At 37.4% G+C, this 18,816-nt stretch overlaps 1 protein-coding gene across 1 annotated transcript in view; it reads left to right on the top strand.

Annotated features, from left to right (window-relative positions):
* The window catches only part of CUNH18orf63 (chromosome unknown C18orf63 homolog), a 29,097-nt gene extending 20,561 nt beyond the window's left edge, over window positions 1-8,536 (top strand). The window contains exons 11-12 of the mRNA XM_007449677.1: window positions 7,291-8,289; window positions 8,480-8,536. Coding sequence (XP_007449739.1) covers window positions 7,291-8,289; window positions 8,480-8,536 — 1,056 coding nt within the window. The remainder of the gene's footprint in view (window positions 1-7,290; window positions 8,290-8,479) is intronic.
* Window positions 8,537-18,816: the final 10,280 nt, after the last annotated feature.

Here is an 18,816-nt window from a genome sequence, read left to right as displayed (position 1 = left end):
TTTTCTTTGAAACTGCCACTTCAGTCATTTGAGTCTGATTGAAAAAGCCTTTGAATAATTCCATTTATAGAAATTGAATTATGGTAGCATTTTCATTGTAAGATGATATGCTAAGTGAAATCTTATTTATGGAAAAAAAGAATAAGTAGCAATTAAGCAATATTGATGAAGAAAATATGATGGCCTATCTTCACACTCAATAGAATAAGATTTCTTTGTCAAAAGGAAACAAAATTAAAAGGGAAGTTTTTGAAGAACAAGTGGAAATTCAATTTAAATTTTTCAACAATGATCTTTCTTTTAAATGACAAATATGTGTGTTTTCATCAAAAGGAAAGACGGAGGTTTGAATAATTTGAACAGTTTGAAATGTAATATGAATTATTTGAATATTTCTGTGTCTTCTGAGTCTCCTTTCTTGACTTATAATACTAGCGTCTTGTTTTATTGTAGCTTCCACTGCTCCAGTGATTTAGGCTTCCATGTGGTATTGACTTGCCATGGCTCAGACACTATGCCTCATGGCATTTTTTCAGCTTTTGCTGCCATACTACTTGCTCCATTCTCTTTATAATCCTCGAGTAAAATTCACCAGAGCCAGTATTTGATAGACCCCTTTTATCTTTTCTAGCCAGGTCACACCATCTGTCACTAGCCAGCCTGTGGATCTGGTATCCTTAGGTTAGGGGCTAACACCTCATATAAATGCTATAAAAACATAACAGCCAAGACATCAAGTGCTATAAGGCAAAGCCATTTCCTTAGAAGGGAGTGTGCGTGGACAAATACCAATTGACATCTTTATGATCTTTATGAATCTTAAAAATTTTCCCTGACATAACATTTTAAAAAGTTTAGTTGTTGGCCAAGTCCAAATCTGAGGAATTTAGAAGATATGTCATTACATCATGCATTTTTATTGAATATATTTATTGAATACCTTATATTTCCAACCTACATCTGTTTTGAAAGTGGTGAGTCCAGACAATATATTTGTGAAAATGTGCTTCTTAAATGTAAAATAACACTTATTTGGAAATTCTGGTCTTTATATTGCTTCTGACGATTGGTACATTGACAATAAGAATTTCTCCTCAGTTTTATTGAGTGCCTTCTCTGTGCCTCCTCATTTAATCATCAAAGTAGACTCTTGGGGTAAAAAATTGTTTTCTCAGTTTTGCAGAAGAAGAAACTTGAAGCTCACAGCATTCAAGTAATTTAACCAAAGCCACACAGTTAAATACATTGCAAAATTAAAACTGAAACCCAAAGAATGGATTCTTAGTTCTAAAATTGGAAAACGTTTAGATTTGTGGTTAAGAGCCAGGCTCTAGAGACAGGCTGCCTAGGTTTGAACTCCTTACTACTTGTATAATCTTGGGCAAGTTATTTAATCTCCCTGTGCCTCAGTTTCTCCAGTTGTAAAATGGGGCATAGTAGTAGTGGTAGTAATAGCACTTGTCACAAATTGGGCTCTCTAGGAGGCCTACTCTGAAATGGAGTCCAGTGCGTGTGATGCTTATTGAGAAGTGCCCTTGGAATCAACACCTACAGACAGCAGGGAAGGAAGAAGAATGGGTAAAGGGAGAAGTCAAAAGCAAAGCAGGTGCCAGATAGCCATGGCCAACCTTCTGAGGAGCACAGGGGCTAAAACGGCCCATCACAGTGGTTCTGCATTGGCCAAAATAGCCAGTCCTTTATACCTCTTCCATCTGTCGTTGGATTTGGGCCACCTGGAGACAGGCAGGTTCTAGGGTGAGATGGGTCTCCATAACTGAGGCAGTCTCTGCAGGGGCTGACTGCCAAAGGTGGTTTGCTGACAGTACCCCGGCAGCGGGGGAGCAGCCCTTTCTTGAAGGGGATCTGGGCAGCACATCACCATTTCCTTCCCAGTACTTCATAGGGTTTTTTGTGTTTTGTTTTTGGATTAGATAATCCTATTTGGAACAGTTCCTTGTACTTGAGCTCTCAGTAAATGTTAGTTCCTATTATTGCTACAACCTTGTTAGCTCTAAGTACTAAAAAGAATAAATTTAAAAAATGAAAAACAAATTGATCAAACTACTTGATAAAACTCAACTGACTTTAAAAAGTAAATTAGTAGGAGTGCTTAGCCAAACTAGCTTCTTTTTTTAACTTACCGGAATTCTCCAAGATACATAAAAGAAATTACTATAGTATAACGAACTCTTGTATGCCTATCATCTGGCTCCTCCTTGATGGATTTTTGGGGTGGGGGTAAACTGTAATATTTTAAAACAAATCCAAGATATGCTGTTATTTTAATCTGTAAAGACTTTAATATGTGTCTTTTTCTGATAAGAGCTTTTTAAAAATATTATGTAATAATCATTAATATCACCTAATACCAGTTCATACTGCAATTCCCTGTTTATCTCAAAGATTTATTTTAGAGGTTTCGTTTAAGTCAGAATCCAAGCAAGGTCCACGTAATTTGGTTGTTCTATCTCTTAGATCTCTTTTATTGAATAACATTCCAAACTCCCCTCCTTTTTATTTATGCCAGTTATTTGCTGGGAAAACTGGATCATTTACCTGGAAAATGTCCCATATTTTGCATTTGAATGATGGCTTCCTTGTTGTGTCATGTCTTTAAACTTAACACATTCTTCCAAGCCCCATATTTCCTACAAGCCTGTACTTAAATCCTAAGCTTAACTCAATCCTGGTTGGACTTTAATCAAGAAACACTCAGGTGGTGCAAGACACAGAACCAAGTTTTAATAGAAAAAAACATATTTGATCCATCATTTTGATCAGTCCTCAAACTTCATTTAACAATTTCCTTAATTCTAGGCCTCCATTAGATGTCCATTCGTATCTAAATATAAGTTAAAGCTTTTGGTTTCGCTATAATTTTATGTTAATGTACAAAGTTATATAAATTGTATGTAAAGTTCTAGAAATTAAAAGTCAGCTAAGCCACACTGACACCTGGCAGAATAATGGTGATAATGTGGTAAAGCATATGTTTTTTTGTTAGGTTATGACTTCACAAAGCTTTGGCTTGTTAACAATTTAAGTATTTTAAGTTCTGTGAATTACTTATGATTTCATCTGCTGTTTACATTGGCCCTTTTTGTAGTCTTTTTTAAATTTTTGAATGTCAACCTAGAAGAGGTTTCCCCCTTTGGGCTGTTTACTATATTTTAGAAATTGAAAGAATGAGTAAATAATACATTGACAGGCTAGGGAGCAAAACAAGCTCCTGGAAATTATTTCCACCAGATATATATTCCTGAGAGACAGATGAAGATGAAACTGGGTGTGAATATAAACGTTTCAGATACATATTCTAGATAAGTTTTATATCAAAATACAGATAATCTATTCTTATATGAATCTGCCTAGAATGAGTTTTTCTTTTGGTATCTCAAGTAGTAGGTATATTGTTTAACAGTTACTACGGTTTATGAAAACCAAGGGTCTAAAAATGTTCTTTTTCTACAATTGATTTCAACCTGTTTTTTCATCAAATGGAAAAAATTCAATCTAGCCATTTTAAGATGATTCAGCCGCTTATGACAAAACATCTTTTTGAGGTAGAATTTCATTCAAATTTAAGAATCATTCTCCCTGTGATAGCATCTACGTACAGGGGAAAGCCTACATAGGATGAGGGCATTTGGTGTGTTTGCCTCAAATGGTCCACATCAGGAGAATGAATGCCCTAAGCTCTGTTTCCAGACACCTGCAAAGCTGGTGAGTGAACACTTGGGCTTCTGCTAACTCTGCAACTGAAAAACCAAAGGCATTCATAAGTAAACTTTTCAGCAGAAACTACAGAAGTATGGCTTTACCTCACTTCTTTCTTCCAAATATTGTATGAGTACATCTGACTTGTTGATCCTAAATCATATCCTGAACCCTAGCTGCAAAGGAGAAAATGTTCATTTTAGATTTCCAGGCTCTAGAAGGAATGCTAGAAGGAGGGTGGAATGGGTATTGAACACCAGTCCACCGTATCCGTCACATCCATCACACAGTCACAGCTGAGTAGTGGAGGGGAGAGGGCAGGCGTTAACTTCTTTACTTGCATTGGTCTGATGTTGCTGGTCTCATATAGTATCTTGACAAAGATGGTGTACAAGGTGTTCTTCTAGCTCCTTTGTACAGATGGTCTTCAGAAGAACAGCTGTACCCCCTCTTGAATTTCTCTAGAGCTACATGTCAAACCCTGTTATGGGTAGAATTGTGCACCCCTGCCCCCCGCAAAAAAATTGACATGTTGAAGTCCTAACCAGCAGTACCTCAGGACGTGACCTTGTTTGAAATAGGGCTGTTACAGAAATGATGAGATACTGGCATATGTGGGCCCCTAATCCAATGTGACTGGTGTTCTTATATAAAAGGGAAATTTGGATACAGACTCATTTGCAGGGAGAATGCCATGTGAATATGAAATGGCCATCTCCAAGTCGAGGGAAGAGGCCTAGAACACATCCTTTTCTCATGGCCCAAATTCTGCCAGCACCTTTATTTTGGACTTCTCACCTCCAGAACTTTGAGGCAATACATTTCTGTTGTTTAAGCCACCCAGTTTGTGGTGGCTTTGTTATATAGCAGCCCTATCAAACAATACAAACCCCTTCTTGATGTGTGCTTTTTCACTCAGCCTAGCAATCTCCTGGCATTATAAACCATTCCTCAGTTAGCTTCTGCATCACTTCACTCAGGGTCATGAAAGCTGGCTAGTTCCTCTTCTGTGCCCTCTGCAAGTTATGAGGAAGTAAAGAGGGGCGTCTTCTTGCCTCATTGACATGGATAAGACTCCAGCTTGAGAGATCTACAGACAAAAGTGAACCCAGTCACCTACTTTGAGCATCACCCAAACCTTACCCAGGACTTTACTGGGGACTTCCCACTTCTCCCACGAATAGCTGTGGTGGGAGAAGGAGCATTGTTCTCTGTGGTGACTTTGTATTATGTCAACTTGAGTACGCTGTAGGTATGTGTCCTTGAATTCCTTCCTACATCGTTCTGGCTTAGGGTGGCACGTGATTGGGAAGGTGGAGGCGAAGCAAGAGCTACGTTCACACAGAGAACGTCTGTGTGAGGCCAGTATTGCAACTCAGCCTCATGGGGATAAGCTATGGCAGCTTGTTGATGTGGAGCAGAAGTTGGGCCATAGCTCCATCTGCCCTGACCACAGCTCCTCCTTCAGCTCTCTAAATCCTGCGTCGGGTTTGTATGCATCTCCATTGCCAAGTGCACCAGCCCTTTTGTAGGTCACCTGTACTATGATGTCAGAGGCTTGAAGTTGGTAAGAGACCAACTGCTCTCTGACATTCTACTCCATTTTTCAAGGTGGCTACAAGGTCACCCAGCCACATGCCCTTCTGACCAGTGACAACTCTTCTATTGTAGTATGGGGTCTATGTTCCCTCCTTTTGGGTCTGAGCAGGCCTGTGATAGAAGTGATGCTACATGACTTCCAAGACTCGGTCATTAAAAGAAAAACAGTTTCTTCCTGTCTCTTGGGACAGTTGCTATGCCACGTGTGAGGGATCCCAGTCTACATGAAGAGGCTACCTATAGGTACTCCAAATGACAACCAGTGTCGATCATCACACATGTGAGTGAGGAAGTGATTCCAGCCCCAGAGTCATCTAACTACAACTGCCTGAGAGACTCTTAGCTAAACCATGTCAAATCCCAGAATCAAAAAATAAATAAAAATTTTTTTTAAAATCCCAGAATCATTAAAGATAAAACGTAATTATTTTTGTTTAAAGCCACTAAGTTTGGGTGTGATTTGCCTAATAAGTAAGTGGATCACTCACTCACTTTTCCTCTGCCTGTTCACAACTCTTATCTCCTAAAATTCTGTCCTACTGTCCTCCTAACTATATTCAACAACTGAATCTCCAGTAAGGGAGAGAAAAACCAGTTGTTCTGGTTTGAATATTGTTCCAGATTGTTTTTTTAAATTTTATTTCAAGGTGTGAATCTATGTGTTTTTTATGTCAGAGGGTGAGAAAAGAACTCTGTGTTCAGTGTTTCAGATTATTGTCACATGTTTCTCTTTTACAGACACTAAGACTTAATAGGTATGTATTTTAAAAGACTATAAGCACTTCCCAGCACCAGATGAATAGATAAACAAAATGTGGTATATACATACAATGGAATATTATTCAGCCATAAAAATGAATGAAATTCTGACATGTGCTACAACATGGATGAACCTTGAAAAGCTAAATGAAATAAGCCAGACACAAAAAGACAAATATTGTGATTCCACTTACATGGAATACTTAGAGTGGTCAAATTCATAGTGACAGAAAGGAGAATGGTGGTAACCAGAGCTGTGAGGAGAAGGAAACGAGTTATTGCTTAAAGACTATGAAGTTCCTGTTTGGTATAAAGATAAAGTTTTGGAAATAGTGATGATTACACAACAGAAGTACAGTGGGGAATGTACTTAATGCCACTGAATTGTATGCTTAACAATGGATAAAATGGTATATTTCATGATTTATAGTTTTCTACAACAATTTTTTAAGAAGACTATGAACACTTGTTTCTCTTTGATGTATCTGACAAGTCAGTTTGACAAGTACTTGCTGAATTGCTTCCAGGTACCAGGCACTCTAGTAGGCAGTAGGATTGCAAAATGATTAAGACACATTCACTGCCCTATACTCAAAATCCTACTTGTTCTGAAAGGCGTAGTGTAGATGCAACCACCTCCTCCATTAATTTAATTTCTGAGTAAGTGTTTTGTTAGTAACTGTGTGAAAGATTTAAGCATGTGAAGGATGTAAGAATAAGTAACTCATAGTTCCTACCCTCAAAGAATCTAGTATCTACTTAGGGAGACTGAACATGCACACTAAAAGATAAGAGCATTACCTTGTCCTATTTTTTTGGTGACAAATAGTAACTGATAGAAGATCCTTGGGAAGTTGAGAGGGGAAAAAATGGAGAGAAGAGGGAAAGACATTCTGAGAGAGACAGCAGAACGAGCACGTTTGGAGGACGATGGTAGCAGCTAAGGGTATAGTTTTTATAGTTGATTTATATACAATTTAGAATATAACTTCACCTTAAAATATTATCTTGAAAGGATGCTATCTAAAGAAGGATACAAATCATAAGAAATATACACATGTCCTCACTAAGGCTCATTTGTTTTTTGTTTTCCTTTACCTGTTCTATGTATTGTAGTGTTACTTTTTATCCTTATTTTGATGATATCTTATATCATTTCTTTTCCATTAAGGACATTATTACATTTTCTAAATTTCCTAATCTTTATCCTTTCAGGAAAACAAAGTCAAGCCGCCTAATCTAACCACTAAACAAAAGTTCAGGTCCTCTCTGGCTCAGGTGCCTTCCACAAGACCTGCCCAGGCTCAAAGTATTCCACTTCATTCAGCAGCCACAGACCACAAGGTGGAGCTTTCGGCCAGCCAGCCGAAGCCCTATGTGTCCTCAACTCTGCACCTCCAGCCAGAATCTGTTCAGAGCAGAAAGAAATCCCTGCCTGACAAAGCAGCACAAGTACATCTGGAAGTACCAAAGCTCAACAGAGGAAGTACTCAAGTTCAAGACACAGATTTTAGCTCCCAACATAATATTGCCCCTAAATTCATACCAGTTTTCAAAAATCGACAATTACAGATGAACAAAAATATCTTAGAACCTGACAGCCTGAAAAGAAAACATGTTGCTACAGAATCTAAGTTGCTTTCCCTTAAAACTAGTGTGATCCAGGATGATAAACAGAATTTAGATCCAGCTATTAAAAAAAGATCTAATCGCAGCATTCAGATGAAGACTTCTAGATCTCTGCAAGAAAAAAACACTGAGTCCTTTGAAAATATGACAGAAAATCCACCTTCTAGTGGAAAATTATCGGTCATGAGTTTAAGTGAAATTAAACAACTACCTAACAGTTCAGTATTTCAGATGTCAAATAACAAGTTAGGTGTAATAAAAAGTGCTGTTGACTTCCAAGTGAATGAAAAAGAAAATTTGACAAGCAAATACATAAAACAAATTTTAGGGAAAGGCCACGAGTCACTAAAAGTGAAAAGACCACCACACATTTTTGAATCAGACACAGAAATGGAAGATTCCCAACCGCTGCAGCAACAATCAGTTGATCAAACTAAAGAAGCTGATATAAATGACCACCAGTTAATAGTAAGCAGAACAGCCCACAAGTCTAAAAGGAAATTATGTCAGGACTCTTCAGAAACTTCAAAGAAGCCTCACTCCAATACTATCCATTATGGACAATCCAGTTCTTCTAAGAACCAGGTAAAAAACCTAAAAACAATTTTAATCCGGGGATATTGACCATGTTATAGACCTTTAAAACCCCTAAATAAAGATTTAAATGATTTGCCCAGGATCATCTAGAAACACATTAAGAAACAAAATATCTAACACAACTGCAAGTATATACAGTTAATTTATAAGAAAATGTGATTCTTCAATCTGGTTACAGATACATAACTTGGACAAATCAAAACATAAGAAATCTCTCATCATTCCTAAAGCTTAGGACATGGATGTGAAAGAAGGAAATATCCACCAGGTAACTTAAGTGATATCTTCTGATTGGTTGGTTGATTGATTATTATTTGGCTGCGTTGGATCTTCATTGCTGCGTGCAGGCTTTCTCTAGTTGGCGGTGAGCGGGGACTAGTCTTCATTGCGGTGCGCGGGCTTCTCATTGCGGTGGCTTCTCATTGCGGAGCACGGGCTCTAGGCGAGCAGGCTTAAGTAGTTGTTGCGTGCGGGCTCAGTAGTTGTGGCTCGCGGGCTCTAGACCGCAGACTCAGTAGTTGTGGCTCGCGGGCTTAGTTGCTCCGCCGCGTGTGGGATCTTCCCAGACAAGGGATCAAACCCTTTGTCCTGCATTGGCAGGTGTATTCTTAAACACTGTACCACCAGGGAAGTCCCTGATTTATCTTTTATTACATTAACAAAATTGGAATTACCAAGTTTAGCAATCCCTAACCTCATGTATCAAAGGAGCTACTTTTAATTCCTTGAAGCCTTAAAATCTGCAAGGAAATAGTAGATGGTGGGGACAGTACAATCCTTGACTAAGGACTGTACACAGCAACTGTAACGTGTTGTAAAGGCCCCTAAAGAGGGATGAGGTAGAGAGGTCCCATCACTGGCTCCCACCCACTGTGTTCTGGGGTCTTTGCAGACTAAGAACAAGGCGTGGCGCAGACTAACTAAAGATACAAGATTTCATAGCCATTAGAGAACAGCTATCTTTTGGACTCTTACCCAAGATGATTAACCTTAAATAATGTTTCAGAAGTTAATCATTAAGTTCAAGTTAACTCAAAAAATTTTGCAGTGCTCGCTAAAGTTAAACTTGAGATTTAGCTGATAAGGCTGAGTCCACAGCACTGAAATCACAAAACCATGCATCTGGAAATTGCATTTTATTCCATTCTGCCACCTGTTTAATCTAACAAACATATTACTAAAATACCCACAAATACTTTTTTGGATAGAACTGTTGGAATATTTTCAATTCAAATTTATTATGAACAAACTACAAAGCATTTTCTTATTTTGTTTTCCAAATGCTATTTCTTTCTATAATTAAAAGAGTTTTCAGCCCGATTTGAATTACCAAAAGATACTTAAATCTATTTTGATGTATTTTATAATGTTAAGTTTCATGTCGTTTTTGATGGCTTACTATATGCAGTCAGTAGGTGGTTGAGGAAAAAATGTATGTGCTAGCTAGAATGCCTTAAAATTTTTTATTTTCATTTTTAAAAATAAATCAAATCTACTCTAGATTTCATATTGTTTTAGAAGTATAGCACTTTCCCACTTTATATTACTTAAGACCTAACACAGTTTTTAACAATTAAAACATCTGTCCATCAGCTAGAAAGAATAACATAATGAGAAAAATCATAGGATATCATAATAGAAAAGAATTTCCCCAAAATATAAAATTAATATATACCCCTGTAAAATTGTTAAATAATACAAAACAGTTTCAAGAAAAAAGTAAAAAAACAAAAACAAAAAACCACCTGCAATTCCTCTGCAGAGATAACCACTCTGAACAGTGGATGGACACACACGCACTCCTGTGAACATGGAATCAGGCTCCATACGCTGCTGTGGAAACTCTTTTATCACTCAACAGGTTTCTTCATAGTTGGATAGTGTTCCATTGCAATGTGGATATCCTATATTTAACTGTCCCTACTGATTGACATTTAAGTTGTTCACAACCTTTCACTATAACAACGTCATATAATTAGTCTAGTACAGATCTTTGCAAAATGCCAGTTATATAGTAGTTTTGTTAGTTGGAAATATCTTTATTTTGTCTTTTTATTACTGAAATGTATTTGAATTCATTATTTTTACTGTTGAAATTTTCAAACCACACAACATGCATAGTATAAAAAACCTCTCAGTACCTATCACCCTGCTTCAACAATTGTTAATATTTTGCCACTCTGTTTCATCTACTTCTCACAGATACACTTTTTTTCCTATACTATTTTAAAGCAAATTCAATATGTCGTATAGTTTTACCCATAAATACTTTAGTGTATATCTCTTACAGATAAAGTATAGCATATTTTTAAAGAAAAAAAAAAGAATGTGTATATATATATTAAATTTTGGGGGTCTACCGTATCTTCATTGATTCACTAACTTTCATTTTAGTGTAAATATGCAAACTAACAGGAAGCCCTCAATAAAAATAAAATCTATTTCACAGAAGAACTAGAGCCTTCAATCATATAATCAAAATATTGGAGGGAGATTTATTTGTTCAGCCTTATTCATTAAGACTATGCTATGTGCCAGGTAGTAGGTTATACACTGGGTTACTGAAATAAGACTACAATCGGCCATGTGGTCTGTTTTCCAGCAAACCCATTCTGGGTGCCTGGCAAAGACATAAGAGTATAAATGTATTGAAACAAATGTCAGCAATGATATTTGGTCCATATTACAAATAAATTATCTAATATATAAAAAGAGGGAAACAGAAATGGAGCTTCTCTCCTAACTAGTATTATTCTGGCTTTCAAACATTTTAGAAATTTAATTTGCAAAATGTGATATAATTATTGTGGTAAGATATTTAAAGAAACCAAAATCCTCATTAATATTCCACTGAAATAATCCTTCATTAAAAAAGAGCCAGCAGAGAGTCAAATATAAGTTGAACTTAGATTTTCTTAGTGTGACTTACTGCTTTTGCTACTTCCCTAAACCACTGCAATTAAAGGCAAAAATGAATACAAACTTTACTTCAAAATTGTAAATATAATCTTGTTCTTGAAATTGTGCCCTATGAATTACTGTATGGCTTTACTGAAAAAGTTTCTATTTTCCAGAATTATTTCTATTTTATAATTATTTTACCATTTTCATAGGGAAATACATCTGGTTTAAAGCCTATTTTGAGTGTGCCTTTCTCATTCTAAAACTAGTATGATAGATAACTAGTAGACTGCAGTAAAAAACAGTATGTCACTTTGTGAGGGCGTGGTGAAAATATTTGTTTGTGAAGGTGCTGTTAATAAGGATATATATTTGGTCACTTGGTCAGTCGACCACAACCTGTACTCATTCTTGAAACCAGTCTTCCTCCTGCTCCGTGGAGCTTTAGACTGCCTTCCTGCTACTGTCCACTTATCATGTCTCAGGTAATACAAACTTATTTTACTATTAGACTTAGCAAATCCAATGCTTAAGTAGTGTGTAGTATCTTCCAATTCTTTATGTAAATAACCTTGATAGCCCCTCCTCCACTCCATTAGTGTCTAAAATTTAGAATTTATAGGAAAGCACTTCTTTAGATAAATATTAACTTATATGGCAAAGCCTGCTTATGTTAGAATCAGTCTATTTTCTGGTATAAAGTAGGTTTATTTTTCATCTTACAATATTTATCCTAATGAAAATTTACCAGGAAATATATATACACATATAACATATAAAGACATATACATATGTGTGTGTGTGTGTGTGTGTGTGTGTGTGTGTGTGTATAAAATTTACTGTAAAGATAAATTGATTGATTGATTGATTATTTACTACTCCATGTTCAGAGACGAGAGTCCAGACCAAACTGTTGTGCTCAAATTCACTGGAGAAATCAGTGAAGATTTTGGTTCATTTTAAAGAAGATTTTGGTTCCTTGTTTTAATTTATATGCATTGTGGAATACCCCTTACCCTGCCCCCAAATCATTCTTCACATTCCAATTGTATGTCAGTTTTAGAACCATTACAATTTTAAAACCATAAACAAATGATTTTGTTTGCCTGTGTATAGATCAGCCATGGCATTTAAAAACCGAGTATGCTGAAATTAATGCTAAAAATCACCTTCATAGAAATGTAAAAAAGCTTTTTTTATACCTTTCATATTTTAACTTTCACAGTATTTGTTGCTTACTATGTTACTATTTTATTTATATCTTATCAGATATTACTATATTATACATTATATTATTTATATTTTGTTACTTACATAGCAAATAAGTAAAAAATACGGGTTAGTCAATGATTAGCTTTTATCTGACTAACCAGTTCACTAACCAGTTCTTGCTCTCTTTTTCAAATTGCTCATCATCTGTTGTTATGCTGGAACTGACAGTATATTGGGTATTTATTGATACTTAAGAATGGTCAGTATTGATAAATGCTTAAAGATGTCATGGTCATTATCTATTGATGCTTAAAATATTTATGCTGTATCCTACATAGTGTCATAGTGTCTTATTTTTAATTAAGAAAACTATTTCAAATAGATGTATTTTTCTATGTCAGAGTGACTATATAGGAATGGAAAGGCTTAGATAAATTACAGATTCTTTTACCTCTGTGGTTCCATTTCTTCACATGCATTTGCTGCTGGACCCACGTAAACTATTTTAGGTTCTCACCACTTTACAGAACCTTTATTCTCGAAGTCTTTCATTCTTTCATACAACAGACATTTATTTAGTATTTGGTATGTGCCAAGAGCTATTGTAGATGCTTGGGATATATCAGCGAACACTGACAGGGAAAGACAGACAATAAACATAACAAATAAATAAATTATATAATGTATTAGAAAGTGACAAGTGTAGGAACCAAGAAAAATAGAGCAAAGTAAGAGACATGGTTTAGGTAGGCTTCCTTGGGCAAAGACATGCAGGAGGAGAGGGAGTTAGCCACATGGATATCTGAAGGATGAGCTTTCCAGGTCTAAGGAACAGCCTATATGTTCGGCGAGACATCAGGGAGCCCAGAGTGGCTAGAGTTAAATGGGCTGGAGAGGAGAAGCCAGGAGATACGACCCGATCAAGAACACATACTTTGACCCTGAGTGAAATGGAGTTGGGACCAGAGGGGTGACACATCTGGCGTAGATTTCAGCAGCATCATTCTGACTGCTGTGTTTAGACTAGACTGGGGTAGAGCAGAGTTCAGGAGAAGAAACAGGGAGACCCGCTGAGAGGTTGTTGCAGGAATCCAGGCAAAGGTGAAAGTGGCTGGTAGCAGAGGAGGAGATGAGAAGTGGCTGACTCTGGATATGTTGTGAAGGCTGAGGTCCACAGGATTAGGGATGTGAGAGAAAGAGGTGCTGAGGAGGGCTCCAGGGCTTTTGGCTTGATCACTTGAGAGGATGGAACTATTATCAACTGAGATGAAAAGGAGCAGGCTCTGGAGTAAGAGGAGGACTGAGGATTGACCATTTCATAGCATGGAGGTCATTGATGACTCTGACAAGCAATTTCTGTGTCATGATGGTGAAAGCCTGACTGGGTGAGTTTAAGAGAGAAGGGGGGCACAGAGGGGGATTGGAAATCACGAATGTAGACTGCTCACTTGAGAATAGTCACCGGTGGACTTTTCTAACTCATTTTCATTTACTCCTTAACAATATTATCCTGTGATTACCCCTTTCTTGAAACACTGTTCTCCAAGGAGCAGAGAATGGAGAATAAGACAGTACTAACAGACCTAGAAATGGCTGGTCAGGGAAACTGGCTGTGGATGGCACATGCTGGAGAGGTAGGCTCAGAGATGAAGCTGGATTTTCAAGCTTGACCAGTGCAAGAAGAGCATTCCCCTTTAAAAATACAGAAATGAAGGAGTGGTAGGGAAGATGTAACAGGAAGATGACTGATTCCGTCCATCATAAACTGGGTTGGACTGAATCAGTAGACAACTAGATTAAAATTCAGGACATGGTATCGTTTGGGGAGTCGTCCACATAGAAATGTTAGTTGAAGGCATGTGTGAGTGTGTAAGCAGCAAAGAGAAGAACACAAATGACAATTTTGAGGACAAGATATCGATGCATAAGGAATGGGGGAGAGGGAGAAGCTGCAGAGAAAAGCAGTCAGGATAAGGTCAGAAAGCAGAGGTGTGGAGTCCCAGAGCCAAGGAAAAGGAGGGTGTGTGGTGGCAACATTGGTGTCAGTAAAAGCCCAGGAGAAGGAGGCCTGAGAGGCAGAAGGCTTCGGTCTCAGAGGTCCCTAGTGGCTGCTGCGGTTCAAAGGTGAAGCACAGAGGATGGTCAGGTGTGCAGGAAGCAAGTGCTGGAGTTTTCTGTGAGGAGTTCGGCTGTGAAGGGAGGACGGTCATTGGAAGAGATGGCAAGATCAAAGGAACATTTGTGATCTGAAACAAAAGTGCAAACACTTCAAAATAACCGGAAAAAAAAGAAACACTGAGAATATAACAAATTAATAGGATTTTTCCATTTTAAGCTTTTCATCTATTTGTAAAATTTCTGAAAACTGCTACCACTAAATATTAACAGAAACACTCATAAACAGTTGATCATCTTAGTTTATCAGCTTGTGTTTTTAAGAATGCTCATGATTGATTTTTTTTAATATTACATGTATCTTTCATATATTTTCTGCCAGTGAAACTTTTCCTAGTTTCTACAAAAAATAAAATGCGGGCTTCCCTGGTGGCGCAGTGCTTGAGAGTCCGCCTGCCGATGCAGGAGACGCGGGTTCGTGCCCCGTTTCGGGAAGATCCCACATGCCGCGGAGCGGCTGGGCCCGTGAGCCATGGCCGCTGAGCCTGCGCGTCCGGAGCCTGTGCTCCGCAAATGGGAGAGGCCACAACAGTGAGAGGCCCGCATAACGCAAGAAAAATAAAAAAAATAAAAAAAATAAAAAATAAAAAATAAAAAATAAAATGCATTAATGTTTTATTGTATTCCACAGAGATCATCCTTGCTACTTTATTTTATTAAATTTCTGAATTTAAATGTTTAAGGAATATTTTACTGTTAACATTCAAAGATGAAAGAAATTATATATAGTATGCAAGTAATATTTTAATATTTTATTCCCCTAGCTTTTATCCAGAGGACCGATAGGAATTATTTACATTTGGTAGCCTACATTCCTGTATAAAAAGCAGAAATCTGCAGTCATATTCAAGGAGAAATCTGGCAAAACATAATTGGCTCTGTGGTTTATTATATATCTACTTATCTCATCATTTTAGAATAAAATATTTAAATCTCTGAAGAACAGGAGTTAAGCTGCTTTAAAATAAAATCCTGGGTCTGCATGTAGAGGGAACATATGTCAGTATAATCATTTAGCTAAGATGAATGACATAATGGAATTTTATAAACATGCTGTTTCAACCATTAAAAGGTTTTATTGCTAAGAGTAAAAATTTTATGTAAATTGTCTTTTTCAAATTCATTTCTAGCTCTGCTCCTTACCAATACTGCCATACTGAAAAAACGAAATAAATATGGGACTTTTATGAAGCAAAGACAGCCTCACTACCCTCATTTCCCTTTGGTTCTCAACTTGGTAAATTCTTGTTTTAGTCTGAATCAGAATTTGAAAACTAGCTTCCTTTCTGGAGTTCCTGTTTTTGATAATGGCAAGCTAGGTTATTCAAACTAACCCTCTCATGGAAAGCAACTAATAAAGCTGGATGAATTTTTTAAAGTTCATGAAAACATCCAAGAACCAAAATGACATAAGGAATTACAGTCTAAACACTAAGAAAAAAACAGAAAGGTAAACAGAGAATTCAAAAGCACTTTTGCTTATAAGATATATGATAATCCAAAGCTGAAACTAAGCTGTTTTGATGCCGTTGAGGAGGTGAGGGGAACAGAAATGTAAAAGTCCAGAGCCTGCAAAGACGCAAAGCCTAACTGGAGTGCCCACCACACCCTGCAGCACACACACTTTGCCGGGATCCTGAAGCCTGTGCCCATGGCAAAGGTGAGCTGCCAGTAACTAGCTCCATTCTCTTCACCCCCAGCAGGCCACCAGGGTGCACCGCCTTAGTGGGAGAGGAGTAGGCAGAAAAACATCCCTGTAAAGGGGACCCCAGTGGATTTCTGCCCAAATTTATATCACCAAGGTGATCCAAGAAACCTCAAACCAAGAATTTAGTTTAAAATAATATCAGAAATATAAAATTATCAGAAATATCAAAACCTTTAGGGAGAAAACTAAACTTTATTGAATTATATTAAAGAATATACAAGTTAGTGGAGAACTATGTCATGTTCATAGATTGGAACTCAATACTGGAAAGATTGAATGTGATTTTGTTCCAAATTTCAACATGTTTGTTTAAAACTTGATAAGCTTATTGTAAAATTGATACGGGAATGCAAAGGCAAGAATAAACAAAGGCTCTTAGAGAAAAACAAGAAGAAGGGAGAACTTGCTCTCCAGATAGCAAGATTTATACAAAGTTGTAATAATTAACACAAAATGGGGGACCTCCCTGGTGGCGCAGTGATTAAGAATCTGCCTGCAAATGCAGGGGACACGGGTTCGAGCCCTAGTCCGGGAAGATCCCACATGCGGCAGAGCAACTGAGCCCATGTGCCACAACTACTGAGCCCTGCACCCCTAGAGCCCGTGCTCCACAACAAGAGAAGCCACCGCAATGAGGAGCTCACACACCGCAACGAAAGCAGCCCCCGCTCACTGCAACTAGAGAAAGCCCACATGCAGCAACAAAGACCTAACACAACAACAAAAAAAATAATTTTTGAAAAAATAGCTAATATGATATTGGTATGCAGATTAACAAACCACTGGAACAGAGTCCAGAAATGGGCCGATACATATATGATTTCATACTGTCACTGTTTATAATAGCTCAAACACAATCTAAGTGGCCATTATGAATCTTACAAACATAAAGAAGCAAGACATGAATGAGCTTCCATTCATGCGTAGTCCAAAAACAGGACAGATTCAGCCATCCTGTTTAAGGATGCATATATAAGTGTAAAAATTATAAAGAAAGGCAAGAAATTGTTTAAAAATCCAGTATAGTAGTGCCTCATGAGGGAGGGAAGGAATTATGACTGGGACAGGTAGATGATAGGGATGGTAGGGAGGTCCTTCTGGAACAGTGGTAGTATTCATTTTACTTCCTGTACTGGGTGCTAGTTATGTAAGCATTGACTTTATAATTATTCATTAAACTGTACCTGTATGTTTATGCACTTTTCAATGTGTGGGTTATATTTCATGCGGTGTGTGTGTGTTTTATTTTGAGAAAAATAATACCAAAAAAATACCCTCACACAGTGTAGAAGCCTGAAGGGTCTTACCTTTGGGGCTGTAAGGTAGTAAAATGGGGCTGTAGTTCATAACAATTGCATTCTGACAGTTCTCTGAAGGATGGTGGTCACCCAGGGCTGTCAGAATGTAACAATGGCTTGAAAGCAGAATGAGGGGCTTTATGGGGGGTTGTGGGGATGTGCAGCGAGGGCAAAGGGCAACAGGAATGCAGCATGAATTGTGGGGTCACAAGGTTGTTTAGTCCTATGAGGCTCACCTTTTCCTGCCTAGAACAATGTGGGGTTAGGATGTTTCTTCAATTTCTAGAGGTTTATGCTGACAGAATCACTGGATAAGAAATCAACTATGTATATACATGGTTGCTAACATTGTTTTAGATGGTAAAAAATTTGGAAACACTACAGATACCCATCAAAACAGTATTGTGTCCTTATAATGGATCCCTACACACTATTAAAAACTATGCCCATGATAAGTGGAAATGCAAGTTGCAAAACTGTATGTGATATGAACTGATTTTTATTTTGTTAAGTGTGTGTAGTCGTAGAAAATGGAGAAATACATGCTTAACTATTAAAAATAGTTTTCTTTGGAGAAAGGGTAAAATACGGGTGATTTTTGCTTTCTATTTTATACATGTCTGAATTGTTTGAATTTTTAAATAGGTGTTTTATAATGAAATGTTTTTTATTTTGGAATAAAAAATATGTTTTATTGTCATTGAATGCAGTATAAGTGATGCCGCCACCTGTAAAAAGGATTTCATGGAACTAGTTTTCATTAGACCTGCTAGGATGCAGCAGTTCACTTAGCATTTTCTTCCTTTGGAGGTGCTTGATGAGTTTGTTTTTGGATGGTAACAGACTGCAGTTAGAAGACTCGTAACATACATTGAACACTCTTTGTGTATCAGGCAATATTCTAAGTGCTTTACAGTAATAATTCATTTTCCTTCACAATAGTCCTTTAAGGTACAGATTGCTCTTGAGTCTTACAAGCACTTGCACGCTCATTTGCCCGAGGTACAAACCTTTCTTCAACTAGTCATTCTCAGTCTTTTCTCTCCTTCACTGCTCCCATGTAAACTCACCCCCTTTAGGAACATTTCTCATTTCACTCAGTTCATCTCAAGGTGGAGGGTGAGGGTTTAAAGGTGATGCATGGAACTTGTAAGTTTGAAAAAGCCCTTCAAAATCTAAGGTGTGTAGGAGGGTAGCTCCTTCCCCCTTCTCCTCTCTTTC

The sequence above is a fragment of the Lipotes vexillifer genome, unplaced genomic scaffold (assembly GCF_000442215.2).
Source record: "Lipotes vexillifer unplaced genomic scaffold, Lipotes_vexillifer_v1.1 scaffold196, whole genome shotgun sequence".
Lineage (NCBI taxonomy): Eukaryota > Metazoa > Chordata > Mammalia > Artiodactyla > Lipotidae > Lipotes > Lipotes vexillifer.
This window is presented reverse-complemented; position numbering and strand designations above follow the sequence as displayed.